This window comes from Myotis nattereri (genome assembly GCF_964212035.1).
Source record: "Myotis nattereri genome assembly, chromosome: 4".
Classification (NCBI taxonomy): domain Eukaryota; kingdom Metazoa; phylum Chordata; class Mammalia; order Chiroptera; family Vespertilionidae; genus Myotis; species Myotis nattereri.
The window spans coordinates 4,932,634-4,955,444 of record NC_138079.1 but is presented as its reverse complement, the minus strand read 5'-3'; the positions used below and the strand labels follow the sequence as shown (position 1 = coordinate 4,955,444).

The following is a 22,811-nucleotide window of genomic DNA, read 5'->3' as shown; positions in this document are numbered from 1 at the left end:
CCATTTCTAGAGTCAGGGTAAATGATTCAAAAATCTGAGCAGAACATTAGGGCAACAGTGGCAAATGGGGCAGGGCAAGGTAGGGACTGGACTCGCTTTGGGGATCACCTGATACCAGGTCTTAGGAGCAAGTCCCACAAAATGGTAGAGAGGAGATGGGTGGGTTTTAGGATTTGCTCAATTCTGGACGCACCAAAATGTGCAGATTTGTAGACAGTGGAACCTCAGATCTGTTATTTTGAACTCTCAGGAGGCCACACCGCCTCTCTCCTTGGGGTCAGCACAGGCTATGGCCGCTATGGGACCGTGGCTCTGATTTTCCACCCAGGGGTGTGGCTCTTATTTCTCAGAACAGCAAGCTACCAGGGCAAAAATTGCCAGATTTCTTTCTCAACTCTTGGCCTGGGTAAAGACACATGGCTCAATGGAAAAGGGCAATGAAGGAAAGCTTTTGGAAAGAGAGGGTCTGAACAGGCTCGGCATTGATAAAGAAGGGGGCGGTCTGAGGGGTCACACCACAGTGGGACATAGCAGGTGGGAAGGCATGTCTGAGTGAGATGATGGGAAGACGCTAAAGATGGGAGAGTCCGTGAGGATTCAGAAGCGAGGAAGCCAGGCAGCTGGTCATGGGCAAGGTGTGGGAGCGGCTGACTTGCTACAAACCTGCTCTTTGATTCCAAATCTTCTATTTCCAAACCATAGTCATACCCAGGGAGCTAGTGAGGAGTGAAGCCAAGATAATTGGCCTGGGGCAGAGGTGTGGGGCTGACTTTTTCCTAATCGGACTCCAAATATTTGGAGCCATTTGCCACTCTCGCTCTCACTAAAAATTAGGTGTTCCGCTCCAACTGGGATGAGTCATCTTGATCAAGGTCCTGTTTACCATGGGAGAGTGGATTCAGAGAGGCAGACACCAAGTTCAAATCCAGCCTAGTGTCCGTCAGCCATAAAACATGGTCAGTGCCAGTGGAGGTGGGCCTAGTGCTGGGCAAAGCCAGCAGGTGAGATCAGGACTCACATTCAGCACAGCTCCCTCAGGAGTGAGCAGCTGGGATTCTCTTTCTCTCTGAAGGTTTACGTACCCGACCGTGTTTGTTTTGCTGGAGGGCAGGATGTGGAATGAGTGGGAAAATCATTATCGAAACACAATAATGACACCACAATTCGTACGTCTACTTCCCCGGCTTAGGTGTTTCAAGGCATCAGAAAGTGCGCATGGCTAGTAACCAAATTGCAGGATAGTCAAGGAAATCCTGGAGAAAAAAAAAAAAGGTTTCTTTTTAGTACAGAAAATACTTTCTGAAAGCATTTTTATATGAAAACGTTACCAAGGAGAGTTTCTTGGAGCCTGGATCAGTGCACCAGAAAGTATAAGCAATGACAGCATCTGCTCTTGCTGCCCCCACCCTGTTCCCCATCCAGGCATTTCTTTTGCAAAACACGTGGAGTCCCAATTCTGAGGACAAGTCTGGATAGCTCGTGGCCTTGCCCGAAGGTGTGGTTTAAAACCTGTTGCTCTCAAGCATTTTGATGCAATGCCCGAAGAGCAGGGCGCTCTCAATACAAGCACATTATAGGACTTTGCCAGCCAGTGGGAGGAATTGCCATCCCCAAGCCCAGCTAAGATCACCAGATCTCCAGGACAAAGAACTTGTCTGGGGCCACCGGGCCCTAAACAAGCTGGGTTAGTGGCAGTCAAGTGTTTGAGATGCCCAGGCACCAGAGGGGTGGGTAACTGAGATGACCGCTCTGGGCCCTGGCTCTCCTGGCCCCGTCCCGCCCAAGGCTTGGCGGGCCGGCTGCTGTTGTCTCCGTTGTCTCTCCCCACCGAAGGGGGAATAATCACACCGGCGGTCACAGACTGTCCGCCAGTCGGGATGATTCCTCAGATGTGCTCAGATTTGCCAGATTTCTCTCTCGTGTGAGTTTACTTACTAACCTGCTCTGTGCTTCAGCTTCCGCATCTGTTCAAGGGGGCTACCGGTGGGGCTATGAGAGGGTTAAATGAAATGTAAGTAATTCGGGTACTTAGCACAGTGTTCAGCCCCTAGTAAGTGCTCCATGCATAAGCCCATTATGAGTCTTTAACAGCTTGATCTCAGTAGATGATTCTGAGGAGTTAGATGGACCAGGTGGTTTAGAATGTAAAGTCTGGAAAAGCAAACTGGCCACCTCCCAGAGCCCCACTGTAAGAGAATCACTGACGACACCCATATATCCCAACTCTTTATTGTCACTAAGACTTCATTTCTGAGAATGTTGGGGGAATGGGAGCAGGTGGACAAAGCTTTCAGGAAGCCCCTTAGGGGGTGTCCAGCTGGCAAATGGGGAACCGCCCTCTGACCAGGAGAAATGGGCAAAGGCTGGCCTTTTGGGGGTTCACCAGATAATACTCAGTCCTTTCAAATGTCCCCAGATGAGCAGCCTTGCCCCTGGGTATTCTTCCCTTGGTTTAAAAAAAAAATTTTTTTTTAAGGAAACTGTATGCTTTGTTTTTCCAAGCAGTTGTACTCAGTTCATCCACTCTGTTGTTTTCTGAGAGCTGCGTGGAGTCTAAAGAAAAGGACATTTAGAGGCTCTGAAACTGGTTCCAAGGGTAAAATAATATTAATAATAAATTTCTTGAAACTCTCAACCCTGCAGGTTCAATCTTACTTAACACTCGGCACCCAAGGGACTTGAATTATTACTGGGTTTGTCATTTCTTGTTTATGGGGCTTTTCCAAAGGGGAGAGAGAAACCACATGGAAGTTCACCAAAGTTCACCGCGTGGTTCATGGCCATGCCTGTAGCCAAGATTTCCAGATCCTTCTCAGCCTGCACCTCCCGAGGAAGGCCCCCCCCCCCAACTGTGTGGCATCAATGAGGCCAAGTTGGAGTTGTGCTGAGTGCACCCACGTTCCACTGCTTTGCGTTTGGCTGTCAGAGCAAAGCCCTCCCTGGTGTGGCACCGCGTCCCTTCGCACCCACAGGGCGATGTGTTGTTAGGTGACTGCTGGGCGGAAGAGAGCAGTTTTCTTTGGGGTGTGCGAAAGGAGCCGACTGCCATGGCTGCCCTTGAATGTTGTCATCTGATGACCTCTGCTGGTGGGATTTCCCCCAGCATGTGCGCATTGATGCCTCTGAGCCAAGCCATCGGACCATGCTCCTCTCCCGGCATTCCTTCCCTCCTGGCTTGTCCTTCACTGAAAGCGGGGAGCAAAAGTCTTTTGCAAACACCCAGAATCAAGGGGCGCCTGGGCCCGACCCGACTGTCCTCTCTAAAAGCTGGCCTGCCGCCCTCTCTTCCAGTGAGCCTCTGACTCCCGCGGACACAGAAGGCAGCCAACATGATGGGAAACGCGCCATCCACGTGTGTCTGGCTTTTGCTCCTTTTTCTCCACATCCGTCTTCTGAACGGTAAGTAAGAGCCGCCCTGCTCTCTTTAGGGGGGGACGGGAGGGGGTGTTTGCTGGGAGGATGGAGCGTCCTTGCAGTCCTCTTGCCGTGCAGTTCTGAGAACTGAGAATGTGCTGCTAGGACGTTGTTTGCAGTGTATTTGGCACCATTCGTGAGTGCAAACTCTCAGTGCAAAGCTTGTCTCCGTGCGGACCTGCACCTTCATCCCGGGGGTGCAGCGAAGCAGCTCCGCACCGCGACCAGGGCTGCGGCCGGGCTGGCAGCCACCAGCTGTGGAACCTCGAGCCCCAACCTAATCGCTGTGGGTTCCCACCTTTTCAACTTGAGGAGAGTGATGGTGCCTCCACCTCAAATGAAATACTGTCTGTGAAAAATCTTGGAAAACCTATAAAGAGAGGAGAGGGAGTGTTGTTGCCTGGCGGGAAATGGGTGCAGCCAACTCGACCGCCTGTGCTAATGGGGCCAGTGAGTTCACAGCTACCCCAGACTGTGCACCTGCGTGTCTACCCTTCATATTTCTGGGTGTGTATACTTTGGGGTGCCCCTGCGTGTATATTGACTTCTCCATATGGGCCTGATTGCAACTGCTTCTCTGTGTGCACCTGTGTGGGTGTCCATCTGTATGTGCACCTCTGTGTGTGGGTATATTTCTGAGTGTGCACCAGTGCGTACGTCTCTAAGCATGCACTTGAGTATACTTCTGTGTGTTTCTAATGCGGGCTCCGTGGACCTATGTGTGGGCCCGTGTGTAGGTGCCTGTGTGGCTGTCCCTGGGTCTGTGTGCACTTCATGGAGGTAAGGCGGCAGTCCATTCATTTTAACTGTCTCCTCTAAAGTGGGTGAAGGGAACATTTGATCACTTTACTGTCCTCTATGGAGTTTCTAGAGGCACTGCCAGCAGCCAGGGAAATGTGAGAGACTTTCAGAGAGAGAGCAAAGGGAAGCAGAGATGGGGAGAATCCACGGGAAACGCTAAGAGCTCAGATCAACAGTGGCCTGTCTGCTCAGTTCTGAGCCACAGGGCTTGGGTTTTTTAAATAAACTTTTCTTTCTACTTCACACACTCCTCCCCAGCCATGATGAGAACCAAGCACAACCCAAGCCCTCGCATCAGCCTGTGACATTGCCCGAGAGGACGAGCAGTGTGACAGCCGTGGGCAGCGCGAGCGCCAGGCGGGCTGGAGGGCCGTTTGGGGGGGCTTGGAGCTGCGGTGCGGCTCAGCCGACCATCAGCCTGGCGGCCTCGGCCCAGCCTGTGAGATGCCATTCACTAAATCCTGCTTTCTGACCAGTGTTGCCTGGTGCCCACTCGCCCCATCTTTTGGTTCTGCTGCTCCGCTAGAAGTTCTGGCTCAGGAGCCAGCATGAGGGGTGAGGAGAAAAGAGAGGGAATCCCTGCCCCCTAGTGGCCGAGACCCGCACCTGACAGCTCTCCTTCCAGCTCCTGACTCCAAACTAAGCTGCAGGCTCCCAGCTCAGGGAAAAGGACTGACAGGGCCAACTCTCAGGGCCACACATGCCCTCCGGGACCTGGCAGATAAACTTCGGGGTTTAGGCAACTAAAACATTCTGTTCCCTTGACGTTGTATTTTCCACGTCACCTCTTTCAGACCTTCTAGCTTCCAGCTGGGCCTGGGCAGTCATCATGGTAGCTCCGAGCCAGGAGACCAACTCCCCACTCCCCCACTTCTCTCCATGGTTCCTGTCTCCCAGAAGCCATAGCATTGCAAGGAAGCCCATCGCCCCTCACCACATAAAAGCCCAAGGAGAGAGAGGGAAATGTGAAAGGAAAAGACACTGACAACCAGGATTCAGAAATGGGGGTGGGGGCAATGGGGAGATGTACTGTGAGATAGGGTTACAGGTCTAAGTGGAGTGGAACTCAGGAAAAATGAAGGAGAAAGGAAGGAAAGGAGAGGGAAAGGAAGGAAAGGAGGCGGGAAGGGGGAGGGGAAGGAGGAAGCTGAGGGAGGAGCACCCGTGACACAATGAATCACAAAAGTCCCTTGTGAGGAAATGACAGAAAGATGTAGATCAATGAGCAGAGTGACAAGTGCCAGAGAGCACTGTGGTAGCAAAGGGGGAGAATTCATTTTACTGCCACCCTCATGCCGTGGGCGGGTACCAGCTGCATAGACTCCATGGGCTTACAGAAGGGAGCACACTCCTCAGCCCATCCTACTCCTGATGCTCACTCTCTGTTGGAATTTCACAGTTTGTCACTTGATCCTAGATTGCTGTTATCTCCATCTCACACAGTACACACACCACCACCACCACCACCACCACCACCATCTCTCCATTACCACTGAAAAGCTCTCTCCCTTTCTCGCACTCTCTTCCTTCCTCTCTCTTTCATCCTCTCTTTCTGTTCCTCTCTCTCTCTCTCTCTCTCTCTCTCTCTCTCTCTCTCTCTCTTTCTCTCTCTCTCCCTCCCTCCCTCCCTCCCTCCCCATCCAGCCAACAAAGGGCAGCCCACGGAGGAGGGTTGTTAGATGCTAGCACTTTGGCATGTCTGAGCCCCCCACCCCTGGGCCTCTTCACCCAAGACCCCCTCACTGGCAGGGTCCCATAAACCTGCTTTTGTCACCAGCAGGATGATCGAATTCTTGAATGGACCTTGAGATTGATTCCAGTAGCTTCTGGCTTTTTCTAGGACAGTCACCTCCTGGGAAGCCCAAGATCTCGAAATGCCGCTCCACCGAAAAGGAGACCTTCTCATGCTGGTGGAAGCCGGGGCCGGACGGAGGACTTCCCACCAACTACACGCTCACCTACCGCAAGGAAGGGTGAGTGTGCCCGCTCTCCAGGCAACGCAGGGCTGCTTCTGAGTGAGAACTCGCACACGGCCCCGGGTAGCCGCTAACAAGGCTCTTTCTTCTGGGGAAGGGACCCAGCATCCACATCCACATTCTCCTGTCATGTCCATGAAGCTCCATCTCAATGTGCGTCAGCTCATCCGCCAGCTCAGCAATCCCACGTAGTGGCCCCATATCCGGAGTTTTGCTTTCCGGGGTTTTAGTGACTAGCGATCAGCCACAGTCCAAAAGTATTAAATGGACAATTCCAAAAAATAAACAGTCCCTACATTTTAAATTTTGTGCCATTCTGAGTCACGTGATGAAATTTCACACTATCCTGCTTCAACCCACCTGGGATGTGAGTCATCCCTTTGTCATCCCCTCTAGCTACCTGCCTGTTAGTCACTTGGGTTATCAGATCCATCAAGTAGCCCGATAGTAGCCTAACACTATGTCACATGCCTGTGTCCTCCTCATTTCATCTCATCACATCAGCCTGTATCACCTCACTTCATCAGAAGGGTGAGTACAGTAGCATAAGGTATTTTGAGAGTGAGAGAGAGAGAGAGAGAGAGAGAGAGAGAGAGAGAGAGAGAGAACATAAATATAACTTTCATTATAGCATATTGTTATAATTGTTCTACTTTAATATTAGTTATTGTTGTTAATCTCTTACTGTACCTAATTTATAAAATTAAACTTTATCATAGGTATGTATGTATGTATGTATGTATAGAAAAACAACAGTATATATGTGGTTCAATGCCCTAGCATTCCAGGCATCTACTTTGGGTCTTAGAACATAGCCCCATGGATCAGGAGAGACTATAATAGCAATGTTTCCAATTGCCTGTCCCAGACTTAGGCTGCAGCCCAAGGTCCCATGTAAGTGTTGGCTGAGTGTTAGTTCATTTCAAATGCTTATCTGTAAGCCTGCTGCTATTTATAATTATTTTAGTAATAATTACTTTTGCAACATAAAAAGACAACCATGGAACATTAGCTTTTCAAACTAGTTTTGTGTCCAAGAAAATTAAAAGCCCTCTAGGAAGGTGAGGTTTTTCCCTTAGGAAATTGCTCATCCCAGATCCTTGATCTCCCAGAGGGTGTATTTGGAGCCCAGGTTGCAGGGCGGACTGAAAGGGGTCATCTGTGGGTGAGGATTTCGTTACCCCTCAGGGAGAGTCCCCTGGAAATCCAGGGACAGCCATCTCCTTCCCCAGGGAAGCTCCACTTACCGGTAGCAGCAGCTGGCCCACCGCCCAGCGCCTGCACTCTGTGTACACAGAGCTGTCAGCCTGTCTGGGGCCCACAGGGTGTCAAGTCACCCATTCAGGAGCTCCACTGGCAACCCGAATGGGATGCTCCTCCACACCTGTGGGGAGCGTCTTGCGTGGAGGCCCCCAAAGCTCGGGAGAACAGACTGATGAGCCTCTTGGGCCTGAAATATCTTTCTTCACAGTCACATCACTGTTGCTGACTGGTGCAATATGAAATATGCTGGCATCAGCTTTTATTCTCTTGCACCTTTTTTAAATGAAATGTAATTCAATCTACATGTGCAACGAATGCTGCATGTGCATGCCCCCTGAGTGTTAGGTGCGGGGGAAGGTCCCTGTTTCCTGAGATGACCCAGGGGCGGGACCTCTGGCATGGTGGTGCCTTGGCTGTTGAAAGTTCCAGCATATATTGGCAGGGGGCATATGTCACAAAGCCCACCAGATACCATAGAAAGGAAGGGTTGATGAGAAGCAGAGTCAGCAAGCTCTGAAGTGACACTTCCACCCACTTCCCCAGCATTCTCCAGGGCACAAAGCTTGGGGGTGCCGTTCTTCAGCACTGATCCCCAAAATCCAGTGGTATTGATCTATTAAGAAAAAAACTAGGCTCTTTTTACTACTTTCTTACTCACTCCTAGTGTATAATATGTTGCAGAAATCCGTTCATCTATGAATGTCCAGACTACAAAACCAGTGGCCCCAACTCCTGTTACTTTGACAAGAAGCACACCTCCATTTGGACAATGTACGTCATCACAGTAAATGCCACGAACCAGATGGGAAGCAACTCCTCAGATCCGCATTATGTGGATGTGACTTACATAGGTAAGGGGATGGGTGAGGAATTTCTTACCCCATCACAGATCTACCAAGAGTCAAACTTCATTTGAGTCTTCCTGGCTTATGGATGAATCACCAGAGAGACAGATGAGAAAATTCACACTATTCTCATCAACTGAGAATTTGTATGGAATCATTCATGACAGTGTTTGGGGTCCTTGTGTTTCTCTTCTTCCCTTTGACCTTTCTTCCCATCCCCTTGCACCCAACAGGAGTGTTCTATTTGTGCTTCTCTTATCAGTCCTTCCCTCCAGCCCTCCTCCTGCAATCAATGTCCCCTTCCCCCGAGGCGAGCTGGGACTTCTGTTCTCTCTCCTCCCGGAGGACAGAGCGGCTCACGAGAGTAGCAGCTCTTGGAGTTCATCTGCTTCTACACCCACAGGACCAGCTCCAACTGCTTTGCCCAAATTGAATTCTCAATGTGCACATACTTCTTAGCAACTGGAACTCTTCTTTTACAAATAAAGAATTGGGGGAGTAAAGCATGTTGCTTGAACCGCAGGCCGAAGGCCACAACCACACGTACCAGGTTTGCGGACCCCATTAGCAAAGCAAAACAAAATCAACCCAAGAGCTTGCTTTGCATGATCCACATTGAGCTGCAGGGCAAGAAGGCATCACGGCAGCGGCCTCTGTGGTTTAGCAGGGATGACAAAGGGAATCTTAGGACAAGACATGGGTTAGCCAGGACTGGGGTCAGCCCTCATCTTTGATAATAATCTAGGGAGAAGTATTAGACTCAAGGTTACCTAAGATTTACCTAACGCCACCCAACAAGGGAAATTAGGCTGGGAATCTCAAATACGCACGTGCATGTCATTGCATTGTCATGTTATCAGTGGCTGATAACACCAACTGGCTCATATTTGAAGGTTTTCTGCCCCCAGCAAATCATTGCAATGAGCATGGAGGTAGAAAGTGAGTTGAATCTTAGTTTAGGAAAATCCACAAGGTAACCCACTGACAAGTCAGAATACAATAAATTTCAGTCATATAAATTTACATGAGATATGAAGTCTTTAAGATGCTAAATGCCAAATAATTTCTTCTTTATGGTTCTTTCTTGAATTGTGTTGCCCTCAAAGATTCAACTAGTATTTGAGAGCAAAACAGTGAAAGCAAGAAAAGTTTCTAAAATGAGTAACTCCTATATCACTTGAAAGCAGTGATTCTCAACTGGGGTCTATTTTGCCTCCCACAGATATTTGGCAATGGCAGGAGACACTTTTTTAAAAAAATATATTTTACTGATTTTTTACAGAGAGGAAGGGAGAGGGATAGAGAGTTAGAAACATTAATGAGAGAGAAACATTGATCAGCTGCCTCCTGCACACCCGCTACTGGGGATGTGCCCGCAACCAAGGTACATGCCCTTGACCGGAATCGAACCTGGGACCTTTCAGTCTGCAGGCTGACGCTCTATCCACTGAGCCAAACCAGTTAGGGCCATTTTTTTTTATTATCATAGCCCAGGGAGGGGAGACGAGGGTATTACTGACATCTAATAGGCAGAGACCAGAGATGCCGCTCAGCACCCCCCAATGCTCAGGTTGGCCCCCACAACCAAGAGTTACCTGATCCAAAATACAGATGATGCTGAGGGTGAGAAACTGCTTTAAAGAATTCACCCTGGACATTGTACACGGACTTGTGCACAATATTTTTTTGATCAGAGGCATTTCTCAGAATTGTTTAACTTAAAACTTATATTGAATAACTGATGTTTGTTTAGTGAGTGCATACAAAATAATCTTGCTTAGGTATTTACTTAGTAACATAGAAGCATTAGGATTAGTGGCAAATTTTCTGACGTTCCTTTTGTAGGTAATTGCAGGTTATAATGTCAAGTACACCATAGCTACATTCACTCTTATGCCACCTGGTGTGGAGAGTGGGCTGAGGAGGTAATAAACGAAGAGAGAAAGTATTACTGACTAGCAGGACGGAGACTAGGATAAGGCAAGCCAGGGTTCTAGGCAGCTCACTCTCAGTGAGGCACTCACAGACTTGTACTTGAAGGAATATGAGAGTAAGTGCCTCCTTATTTTTTTTAACATGGTAATATACACATAACATAAAATTCACCATTTTAACCATTTTAAAGTATGCAATTTACTGCTCAGTATTACTTCATTCTCAATGTTATGCAACCATCACCACTATCTAGTTCCAGAAAACTTTCATGACTCCAAATACCCATTAAGTAGTTATTCCAGATTTCCGCCCTTACTCCAGCTCCACTAATCTGCATTCTTTCTCTACAGATTTGCCTATTCTGGGTATGTTGTATATATATGGAGTCATATCATAGGTGGTCTTCTTTCACATAGTGTAATGTTCTCAAGATTCATCCGTGTTATAGCCTGTATCAATACATACTGCCTCCCTCTTTATGGCTGAATAATGTTTCATTCTATGGATATTGTTTAGCCATTCATCAGTTGATGGACAATTGGGTTGTTTTCACCTATTGGCTATTATGAATAGAGCTGCTATGAACATTCATGGATGAGTTTTTGTTTGAACACCTGCCTTCATTTCTTTTAGTATGCTGGCTAGGACATGAAATTGATGGGTGACGTGACTTAATATTTAACCTTTTGAGTAAGTTCCAGACTTTTTCCACAGCATTGCACCATTTTACATTCCCACCAGCAATGTATGAGGGAATGTCTCCAACACTCTCATCTGTTATTTTGCATTTCTTGAATTTCAACCATCCTAAGTGGGGATGAAATGGTATCTCATTGCGATTTTGATTTGCGTCTCCCAAATGACTGATGACACTATGGGTCTTTTGTGTGCTTGTTGGCCACTTGTTCCTCTTGAAACTTTTCATCCTACATATCTCCCTTGCTTCAACCTGACCCCAACTCTGCTGACCAGCACCTGACATCAAATACAAGGTGTCTCTTAAGCAGGGTGGAGTGAAACTGGAAGTCATACAGTTTTGTGTTCAAATACCCTTTTTACTAAATATGGGATTTCTTTCCTATTTTCAGTTGAACCAGACCCTCCAATAAACCTGATTTTGGAAGTAAAACATCCAGAAGACCAAAAACCGTACCTGTGGATAAAATGGTTTCCCCCTGCCCAGGTCGACGTAAGATCCGGCTGGCTCACACTACAATACGAAATTCGATTAAAGCCTGAAAAAGCAAATGAGTGGGAGGTGAGTCAACCACGAGCATTTGGAAGGAACCATGTCCTTTGACAAAGATTAAACCCTTGCTATGGGGAACAGGTCTTTCCTCCTAACTACTGGGCATCATGTTGCCCTCCTGATGCTGATGTCGAAGGGCCTTATCCCCTCCCTTGGGGTTGATGGGGTGCATCTTCACAGCTCTCCCAAGGCTAATCCCTTCTTTGCACTGAACAATCTCTTCCACCAGGTTTCCAAACCACCTTCTTCAGGATATCATAGATCTAGACACCTATGAGAGTACTTCAGTGGCACTAAGTGGGAGGAAAAAATCTCAGTGTAAGCAGTCAATGGCCAGTGGCATTTTTATTCACTTCAAATTATTTTAATGTAAAGAAATAATACAAGAGGCCCTGGCCGGGTAGCTTTTTTGGTTGGCGTGTTGTCCTGATATGCCAAAGTTGGGGGTTCGATCCCCAGGTAGGAAACATACAAGAAGCAGCCAATGAATGAACGAGTAAGTAGAACAACAAAATCAATGTTCTTTCTCTGTCTCTCAAATAAATGTTTTAAAAATAATAAATAATACAATAAATTATAGGCATTCTGATATTCCACTTTAAGTACTTTGGGTCAGTGGTTGGCAACCGGTGGTCCACAGACCAGTGGTGGTCTGTGAGGTTTGAATGGTTGGCAACCACTGCTTTAGATTGTCTCTTTTAGAAAGGAAACATTTTTAAACATAGCCCAAATAAAATCGGACATTGAAAATTAAATAAAATTTTTACATAATTCAAGTAGCCTGTCCGTATTTTAGTTCCTCCAATTACTTCAAAAAAATGTCTTTAACAGCTAGTTTGTCCAGACCAGCATCCATCCAGGACAATGCACGTGACTGGTCATTAGTTATGTGCCTTCAGTCTCAGTGTGCTCAGTCCCGTAGAATGCTCTCTCTTTTGCATTAATCTGATTAATTCTTTGTGAGGCCATTTTGCTAATTTCTCTGCCCCTATATTTCCTGTAACCAGACATTAGATCTAAAGAATTGATTAGATTCGGGTTGGACAGTTTGGGGCAAAAGGACTTCAGAGGTGACATTATATTACTTCCTATCACATCATGTCAGGGGACACAAACCATCTGGTTGACCTCATACATGATGCTAAAACTGACCCCTGGTTTAGGAGTCAGCCTGGTGCCTGAATTGTAAAGTCACATTTAATTTGTGCACTATTGCATCCCAGTTCTCTAGTGGCTTTACTTGAATGATCCTTGAATCAATTACTTCATTGGGGTTCACAAAATAACTATTTTATGATGTTATTAACTGGTCACCTTCTGTAAAGTAGAATTTTGAAGGCAGTGAGGAGGGTGTGGAATATTTGTCTTTCTGAAATAGAGTTCCAAATGGAGAGGTAGAAAACCTGTTAATTTTTGTGTGAACAATGTTTCAGAGTGAAAAGGGATGGGCTGAGAGGGTAGAATGGTGAGGGCAAGGTATCTATTAAGTCTGATCGCCTGGCCTCACTCCTCCAATAGTTTCTTCTCTAAGGGAAAAGTCTGTTTCTTCAGAACATAAGCCAGAGTGACTTCTGTTTTCCTTGCTTCTCCTTAGGTTCATTTCACTGGGCAGCAAACCCAGTTTAAGATTTTCAGCTTACATCCAGGAAAGAAATACCTTGTCCAGGTTCGCTGCAAGCCAGACCACGGATTCTGGAGTGAGTGGGGCCCAGAAGGCTCCATTCACATACCTGATGGTGAGTGTCTTGGATTCGTTTTGCTTATATCCTTAAATATTTTTAGAATAGAATGGATATAGTAAATTTGGGTGTCATCACTACTAATAGAGAAACTATTTTGAGCCCTACTAAGAGGGATGAGTAGAGGTACGAATATCGTTTCTCTACCCAACACAAAGACACTTGGAAGTGTAGCAGTGTTGCGGTCACTGTCGGTGAGGACCAGTTTCTAAAGCTGCAGACATAGGCTTGGTGTGCATCAGAGGGCTTGATGGTCATTCTGCCTTCCCCGTCTGCCCATCCTTGTCATTTAGTCAAGGTCATCATCTAGTTCTCCCAGAATTTATAAGGTGGTTTCCCATCATAAGGGCCTGAGCTGAACTGATTTTCAGTCTCCCATGTCAATTCCACATTGGTCTCTTAGTTACGGCACAGTAAGTGAGAGGCCCATGATTCTAACAGTGCCGTTAAACATGGCGCCTTGGATTTCAGAAGAGAACAATTCATCGTGCATGTCCAAAGTACTTTACGGTTTACAAAGTCTTCCCCTTGTTTGGTCCTCCCAACCCTCTGAGGTATTCAGAGAGAATAGACTTGCCATTAAGAATTAAAAGTGAGGAAACTGAAATTCGGTGAGGTTAGAAGTCTTGCCCAGAACCAAGTGGCAAAGCCTAGTGCTTGTGACAACTTGCCTGGCCAGAGTATCAGGAGTTGCATTGGTTTGTCGTACTGGAAAGAGCTGTGGGTCATAAGACGTACATGCATCCTGTCCAGCCCTGGCTCTCACCATATAAAAGCACAGGGTCTACAGGCAGAAGGCCTGGATTCAAATCCCAGCCTACAACTTTACAGTAACATGCTAACGAGTATATCATGCTTGCAGTGGTTCTCAACCTTCCTAATGCCACGACCCTTTAATACAGTTCCTCATGTTGTGGTGACCCCAACCATAAAATTATTCTCTTTTTTTTTAATATTAATATTTTTTTATTGCTTTCAGAGAGGAAGGGAGAGAGAGAGAGAGAGATAGAAACATCAGTGATGATAGAAAATCACTGATTGACTGCCTCCTGCCAACCCCCTACTGCAGATCAAGCCCGCAACCCAGGCATGTGTCCTTGACCTGACTTGAACCCAGGACCCTTCAATACACAGGCCAATGCTCTATCCACTGAGCCAAACTGGCTAGGGCTCACCTGTAAAGACTTTTTTTTTATTTCTTAAAGTATTACAAAGAATATTATACATGTTTCCTTTCTTTTCCCCCCCTTGATATTCCCCCGGCTTCCCCCACCCCCCAGTGTCTTGTGTCCATTAGTTATTCTCATATGCATGCATACAAGTCCTTCGGTTGATCTCCTACCCTCCCCCCAACCCTCCCCAGGATTCCCACTGTAGTTTGACATTGCTGCTCAATGCTGCTCTGCCTCTGTATCCATTTTTGTTCATCAGTCTATAATGGTCCTTATTATCCATAAATGAGTGAGTTCATGTGGTATTTTTCTCAGCTTCCCAGGGGCCGTCCCAGCCTCACAGGGACCGTCCCAGCCTCACAGGGGCCGTCTCAGCTTCCCAGGGGCTGTCCCAGCCCCACAGGGGCCGTCCCAGCATCACAGGGGCTGTCCCAGCCTCACAGGGGCCGCCTCAGCCTCACAGGGGCTGTCTCAGCCTCACAGGGGCCGCTTCAACCTCACAGGGGCCGTTTCAACCTCACCAGGGCCGTTTCAACCTCACCGGGGCTGTTGCAAGTGCACCGGGGCCGTTGCAAGCTCACCAGGGCCATCTCAACCTCACCAGAGCCTTCTCAACCTCACCGTGGCCGTCTCAACCTCACCGGGGCCAACTCGACCTCACCGGGGCCATCTCGACCTCACCGGTGCAGTCTCAACCTCACCAGTGCCTTATCGACCTCACCGGGGCCGATTCAACCTCACCGGGGCCGTCCCAGCCTCACCGGGGCCGTCTCAACCTCACCGGGGCCGTCCCAGCCTCACAGGGGCCGTCTCAGCCTCACAGGGGCCGTCTCAACCTCTCAGGGGCCGTTTCAACCTCACCGGGGCCATCTCAACCTCACCGGGGCCATCTCGACCTCACCGGGGCCGTCTCGACCTCACCAGGGCCAATTCAACCTCACCGGGGCCGTCTTGACCTCACCGGGGCCAATTCAACCTCACCGGGGCCATCTAAGCCTCACCGGGGCTATCTCAACCTCACCGGGGCCGTTTCAGCCTCACTGGGGCCGATTCAACCTCACTGGGGCCGTTTCAACCTCACCGGGGCCATTTTGACCTCACCGGGGCCGTCTCGACCTCACTGGGGACGTCTCGACCTCACTGGGGCCGTCTCAGCCTCACCAGGGCCGTTTAAGCCTCACCAGGGCCAATTTCAATTTCACCGGGGCCATCTCAACCCCACTGGGGCCGTCTCAACCCCACCGGGGCTGTCCCACCCCCATCGGGGCTGTCCCAGCCTCACCAGGGTCGCCTCAGCCTCACCGGGGCCGTCCCCGCCTCTCAGGGGCTGTCCCAGCCTCACGGGGGCCACCTCGGCCTCACGGGGGCATCTCAGCAACACGAAGTTTGGCATTCTGTCCTTTGTTGGGTGGCTCCTTGCTGGACAAAATCTCCAGGTGTTCCTGGTGGCTGAATATCTGGTATGCTTGCTTGGATTTCATTTTCTACCAAGTGCACAGACTGCCTGTCTGCCATCTCCCAGCATCCCATGTGAGACTGGATCTGGTGGACTTGCCTGTGCGTTTGCTGGTACAGCGGTTCCACGTCGCCGGCCCAGCCGGGTCCGGCTCCGGCTTCCTCCGAACCTGATTCTGCTTCTTGAGTGTGTCCCTTATGTATGCGAGGAGTTGAAATCTGCATTCTGCTCGGCTGGGCTGCAAATACGCCAGTGGTTCTCTTTTTGCCACTAGCACAGCTTGGGTGGGGATGTAAATTGAGTAGGGCAGGGGTCCCCAGGAATCACCAGGGCGGGTCCAAGGGCAATGACATCTCCACGTCTCCTCGCCTCTCTGTGACTCAGCGTCTCGCATCCCCGAGTGCCGGCGAGCAGTTCCATGAAACAGCCACTCTTGCTCTCCGGCCCATTGCAAGGCCGTCCCGCCTCTCCCCGTAGGGGTCTGGGACCTCAGAATTCCACCCCAAACAAGCTCAGTGGGCTCGAGAGTCTGCAGCCCCTTCCAATTGAAAAAAGCCACACATCCAATTGCAGCCCGCCTGGCGCGCAACTCCTTACCTCCGTTCTTGGAGCCTCTGCACAACCTACTCAGTCTCAATGCTCTTCTTTCTTTCCTTCCAGTTGTAGAGCTTCCACTGGGCCAGCTTTCCCATGGTTCTGAATGATAACTGTTTGTTTTATAGTTGGTAGTCTCGATGTTGTTGTGGGAGGCAGCATGCACAGGTCTGTACCTTTCGCCGCCATCTTGGTTCTCTCCATAAAATTATTTTCGTTGCTACTTCATAACTGTAATGTGGCTACTGTTATGAATCGTAATGTAAATATCTGATATGCAGGATGTATTTTCATTGTTTGCGACCCACAGGTTGAGAACCCCTGCCTCATCTTTGTTTAGAGCCCCATCTTTACATGCAAGACAATATACTAATATGTAAAGAGCTTAACACTGTCAATGGCTTTTAGTAAGAACTTAAGTAATACCTTTTATTATTACTGAAACTACCCGGTGACCTTGGCTTTCCTCTTTAAGTAGCAAATAAAATAACATGTAAAATGATTTTAAAAGTATAGGTTACTATAAAAATACATGGAATATATTGAAATGTAATAAATTTGAAAAATTAACCCAGCATTAATGTTACTCTGGATTGCTGTCCAAATCAAAAGAGGTGTACGAAGTGGGGTGACGGAGGGGGGAGACTTACCTTCAAAAGTTTCATTCATTAGTTTAGTTTGTTCGCTCATATTTAATGATGCTATATGTGATGAGAGCTTTCTGGCTGTTTCTTTTTAGATTCCACCAATACAGACACCACCGTGTGGATCTTTGTGGCTGTGCTTTCTGTTGTCGTCTGTCTGATTATGGTCTGGGCAGTGGCTATGAAGGGCTATAGGTACTTCATTGTCTATCAACCTTCCTCCCACCATGGTTTATGGGATAATGATTTTGTTTTTTAAAGGCGAAAGCAAGATGATGGAAACTTACAGATAATTCAAGCACCTGATTTTAGCCATTAGCTCCAGTGTGCTGCCCATAGGAAAATCTTGTCAGTACCAGCAAAAGTCGCAGAATGAACTCATTTGAAGCTGGTGCTCTTTCCATCAAACTGAGGCTTGCAGTTGGAAAATAGTAAAAAATAAACAAAAAATAAAAAATAAATCTGGCAAGAGCAGCTAAAATCAAGAGGAACAGCTAGTGCAAATAATCCACTAATTTACAAATCAGCCCCTCAGTCAGCCAGAGCTAATTTTGATGTTGGCCTCTATAATTATTGTCTTCGCCACTGATTGTCAATTTCATGTAGCCCCGCCCCCTCTCCCGCTCCCAGTTTTAACTCCTTTCTACCATAGTCCGTGTAGCAGCTATTTATAGGTAATACTAACCTTTTAGAAATTACAAAGTGATCAAATGAGTCATTTTTTTCTATCTCACGCATTATTTTACAGCATGCTGACCTGCGTCTTTCCACCAGTTCCTGGGCCAAAAATAAAAGGACTGGATATTCATCTGCTGGAGGTAAGTGCCAGAGGTGGAGCATGTCTCCTGCCTCACCGTCTACAATAACGACCTTTACACATGCACACACAGTCCCCATCCGTTCGGCCCGGCTGCCTCAGTCACCCTTGCCCCACTGTCCCTCCTCTTTAGAGAAAGATGCGTGAGGCATGTGGGTCCTTCCTAGGAGACATTAAATGTCAGAGGGAAGAGAGAGGAAGCCAAGAAAATGAGACAACACATAGTCATGCTTTCTAGACTTACCAGGTCTATTCATAAGCACAGATGTGAACATTCTGTACAAATAATCAATTTAGAAAAAAAGGTGAATATTTTGTTTAATACAAAAAAGGGACCTACCGCCCCCCTGCCCTCCATCACACTTTGGTGCAAGCTTTCACTTGAATGTTCTTTACTGAAGGTCATGGTGACAGAATAGCCTGCTGTGGTGGTCGCTCTGTTTGGGCTCACAGTTGAGACTGGGTCAGTGCAGTGGGCTGGTGTCTGCCAGGGCCCACTTAGGCTGATTCAAGTGGGAATTAAAGGTAAGTGTTTTGAATGAAAAAGTGGGTTAGAACATTTTAAATTTCTCTGCAGGTTGAAATATTTAGTTTCAATTTGACCTTAAGTTTAACACTGATATTTATACGAGCAATTGCATTTGCATTATATCATGTGACCTAGCCACCGTGAGGCTAACAGTACAAGAATGTGAGAAGTGAGTCCCCGAGAATTTGGCTTGACTACATTCACTTTGACTGCAAATATCATAGCAGGGACTCAGGCCCTGAAATTTGGGTTCCTTGTTCAGTTCTTTAACCCTACTGTCCTTTGAAAACCAGCATGAACATCTCAACTAACTAAATTAAGAACTACTTGACCTTATAGTCACAGGAGCTTAATGAAAAAATAGCTTCTTTTTGTGTCACAAACAAACAAGCAAAAGTCATTGTTTTCTCAATCACATGACCTCCAATCCTCAAAAGAACGCTCCCCTATGACACTGTTATTCCCATTTTACAAATGGAGAAGCTGAGAACCATTGAGCAGCTTGTTCAAAATCAATACCCATTAGTAAGTGAAAAAGCCAAGATTTAGGCACAAGTACCTGACCTAAGTCAGAGGATCAGGAAGAAGAGTGGAAAGGAAGAGGAGAAGGCAAAATGAAGAACGAGGGAGAAAGAGAAAGAGGAGGGAAAGGAAGAGCAAGAGAATGGGAAAATATGTACTAGCAGGAAGAGAGAGGGGAAATGCAGTAGAGAAGAGAGAAAAAGAGGATTGGAGAGGAAGGGGGCAGAAGGAAGGAATACAGAAGTAGGAGGAGGAAATGATGAGAAGCAACTTAACTGCTTCCAGATTCTAGAAAGTGGTGGAGGAGGTTAGGAGACCAGCAGCCAGATCTTAGAGCCTCTGGAGTCCCAGAGTAAACGTTTCTTCTATAACAGTTATGTTTCTCATCTGTGCATATACTACTGCCCATTAAACTCATGGTCATTACTGCTTAGAGTAATCCGGCCCATTTGAAATGAATAAAACTATTGAAAAAAAAGACCATACCCTTTTATGTAATGATGTTTACTTTGAATTTATATTAGTTCACACAAACACTCCATCCATGCTTTTGTTCCGGCCCTCCGGTCCAGTTTAAGAACCCATTGTGGCCCTCGAGTCAAAAAGTTTGCCCACCCCTGTGCTAGACGGTTACAGCTTCCAGCTGCCCGTGGCCGTGAGCACAGCTGCATTTTGGTGCTGGTTTGGAATGTTCTGAAGCTCACAGCCCTTCTTTGTGTGTCTGTTTTAACAGAGGGGCAAGTCTGAAGAACTGCTGAGTGCCCTGGGGTGCCAGGACTTCCCCTCTGACTGTGAGGACTTGCTGGTGGAGCTGTTAGAAGTCGTTGACAGTGAGAACCAGCAACCGGTGCAAGTCCATTCAAAAGAACACCCCGATCCAGGGCTGAAGCCCACACCCCTGGACCCCGACAGTGACTCTGGCCAAGGCAGCTGTGACAGCCCTTCCCTTTTGTCCAACAATCGTGAGGGGTCCCAGGAAAGTCCCTCCACAGTCCACACTCCTAGGGGCATTAAGGAGCCAGAGAACCCTGAAGGAAATGGTGCCCACACCTGGGACTCTCAGAGCACCAGCGTGGAAGGCAGAGCCCCCAATGTCTGTGCTGATGGACCCAAATCTTCAACATGGCCTTCATCGCAGCCCCCCAACCAGCACAACCCCAGATCGTCTTACCACAACATCGCTGATGTGTGTAAGCTGGACCTGGGCACGGCAGGTTCCTCTGCCACCGTGTTGGACAAAACAGACAAGTGTGCTCTAACGTCTTTGGAAACCACTGAGACTGGAGGGGAGGAGAAGGCAGCCGAGCAGAGGGGGGTGAAAAGCTTCCATTCCAAGACTGACCCAGACACCCCGTGGCTACTGCCCCAAGAGAACACCTCCGTTATCTCTGCTAAACCCTTGGATTACGTGGAGATTCACAAGGTCAACAAGGACGGAGCATTGTCATTGTTCCCCAAACAAGAAGAGAACGGCAGCCAGGCAGAGAAGGCCGGCGCTCCTAAGACCAGCAAGGAGTACGCGAAGGTGGCCGGGGTGATGGAGAGCAGCATCCTGGTGCTGGTGCAGGACCCGCCCGCCCCCGACCTGGCTTTGTTTGAAGAACCAGCCGAGGAAGCCCCACCCTCCTTGCCACAGAATCAAGAGGAGAAAGACCTGGCCGCCTTCGCCATGACATCAAGCAACTGCAGACTCGGGGGGCTGGATTACCTCGACCCCGCGTGCTTAAAGCACTCTTTCCAGTGACGGCTTGATCTTTGGCATGGTTGGTTAAAATGTGATTTTTCTTCAGGTACTGCTACAGCGCACATGAAATGTCCTCTCCTAGAGAATGTTCGAGAATGGGGTTCGAATGACACTACTAAAACTCACAGTTCACTCTTCTTCATGCTCCATTTTCAACCAGTGGCCTCTTTTTCCAACAGCTGATTCGGGATCGGATCATTTTGTTTCCTGTGACTTGCTGATCTAGTGTTTGTTTTTAGTTATAAAAGCGTGTGTTCAATGCAATAGAAGTACACTGCTTAGTATTCCTGAGGGACTGTGCCAATAGGTAAAGCCTCCGGAAAAGGCGCCCATGGTTGGGCATAGGACAGGAGGAAATGAAGGAGTTAGCATACCCAGCGCAGGGCGATGATAGATGAGAGAAGAATGCCATGTAAGCTGCTTTTGAAAACCAGTTGCTTATCCTTTGCACTCCTCTCCTATTTTATTGAGATTAACCAAATATAACACATTACACGAAAGGATGCATTCCGGAACCGACACGTCATTTACATCACTTCCTGTTACCTTAGTGACACGTTGCTGACATGCAAGTAAAAATCATGCCTCCATTTCTTTTTCTTAAAATAGTTGGAATCAGGTAAGCCTGGATTCCCCTCTCCCAAATTGTATTTCATCCTAAAGCCTCTAGAAAATATAGTTTTGGAGAGAGATTTTCTCACACAGGAGGCAAGTGAATTTGACGTGATGGATCCTCCTAAAATGGTTTCCTGCTTCATTTCAACACAACAGATAATTTATTATACACCCTAGTCTTCTCTTAGTGGAAAAAAAAAATCCCCAAAAGACTAACTTTAATTTCACAGATAATCACAGCGGGATGGTCATGGAGATACTGCCTTACTGTACATACAGATTCTACTTTACTACAGACCCGTAAGTTTAACAATGTATTTTTGAAGACTATTTTTCTACCACTTAGGTAAAGTAAATGAGTATTTTCTATCTTCCCAGTACAGCTGTTTATGTAGTTAGAGGGTACAGTCTTTTCTGCTGAGGCTGCAGGGAGCATTTACAGTCCATAATAGTATACGCAGTCCCTATTTGTGGAGCAAATGCCATACCACCCAAAGCCCACTGAGGAGTATGAGGTGGGTGACAAAATTCAATTTCCAATGCAGCATAGTATAGTTTACCTGGTTCTTTTCTCTCCAGATACACTAACCAACAATCACCAATAGTGTGTTAGGACTCTCCACACACAGAAATTTTTTCTCCTGTAATTTAGGGCTAATCTGGGCCTCCTGCTCTTCTCTGGGTGAATATTCTAGAAGTCATCGTGAAAAAGGAGGGTGGTGACATCCAGTATACTATTTTAGAGAGAGAGTTTTGTTTTGCTTTGTTTTTCTGAGCAATCTTGGACAGCAAAGATATTTTCAGCAAAGCCATGAGTTAGTTATCTCTCTGGAGTAGATCCATTTGCAAAATCTTGGCAGAGACAACATTCACGTCAGAAGTTTCCAAATAAATGTTTTGAGAAACAGCACCTGTGGAGTGGTGGGCACAGCTACAAAGACCAGGGTCTGGTAGTAAGAATCTCTGAGTCAGTGCCAGGGGCAGGCTCCCCAGAAGGATCAGAAGCCTGGATCTCCATCTTAAAGAGAGCATCCATAACTCATGAGCTGCCTCCCTCTCTTGTTTATTTCACCTGATGTCAAATCCTTTCTCTCTGTCCACTCCCCATCTGGACTTAGAGAATTTGAGCTCACCTCTGTGAGTTAAGTATTCCACCCAACAAGCCCATGTTGATGGGAACTGGAGGCAGAGGTGACCTGATGGTAGAAAGCGAATACACTGTCCTGGCGTCCAGATTGCAGAAATAATAGACCTGAGGCTCTGTTCTCCCAATACATCAACATCATAAGGGTACACGGAACATTTGGAAAAGTTGTCCCCAAGTTCATTCTGCCTCCTGGATCCATGGTGGGCAAACTGCCGCTCGCGAGCCACATGCGGCTCTTTGGCCCCTTGAGTGTGGCTCTTCCTAAGCCTTAGGAGTACCCTAATTAAGTTAATAATAGTGTACCTACCTATATAGTTTAAGTTCAAAAAATTTGGCTCTCAAAAGAAAT

The 22,811-nt window shown here is 47.4% G+C and overlaps 1 protein-coding gene across 1 annotated transcript; it reads left to right on the top strand.

Moving 5' to 3' along the window:
* Positions 1–3,332: 3,332 nt before the first annotated feature.
* Positions 3,333–20,962, top strand: PRLR (prolactin receptor; the record flags this gene model as incomplete). Its single annotated transcript, XM_081090518.1, has 8 exons — positions 3,333–3,399; positions 6,056–6,188; positions 8,136–8,305; positions 11,323–11,492; positions 13,078–13,219; positions 17,184–17,283; positions 17,837–17,906; positions 19,690–20,962. The coding sequence occupies 8 exons, from the start codon at positions 3,333–3,335 to the stop codon at positions 20,698–20,700; spliced, it is 1,863 nt and encodes a 620-aa protein (XP_080946644.1). The 3' UTR covers positions 20,701–20,962.
* Between the last annotated feature and the right edge of the window lie 1,849 nt (positions 20,963–22,811).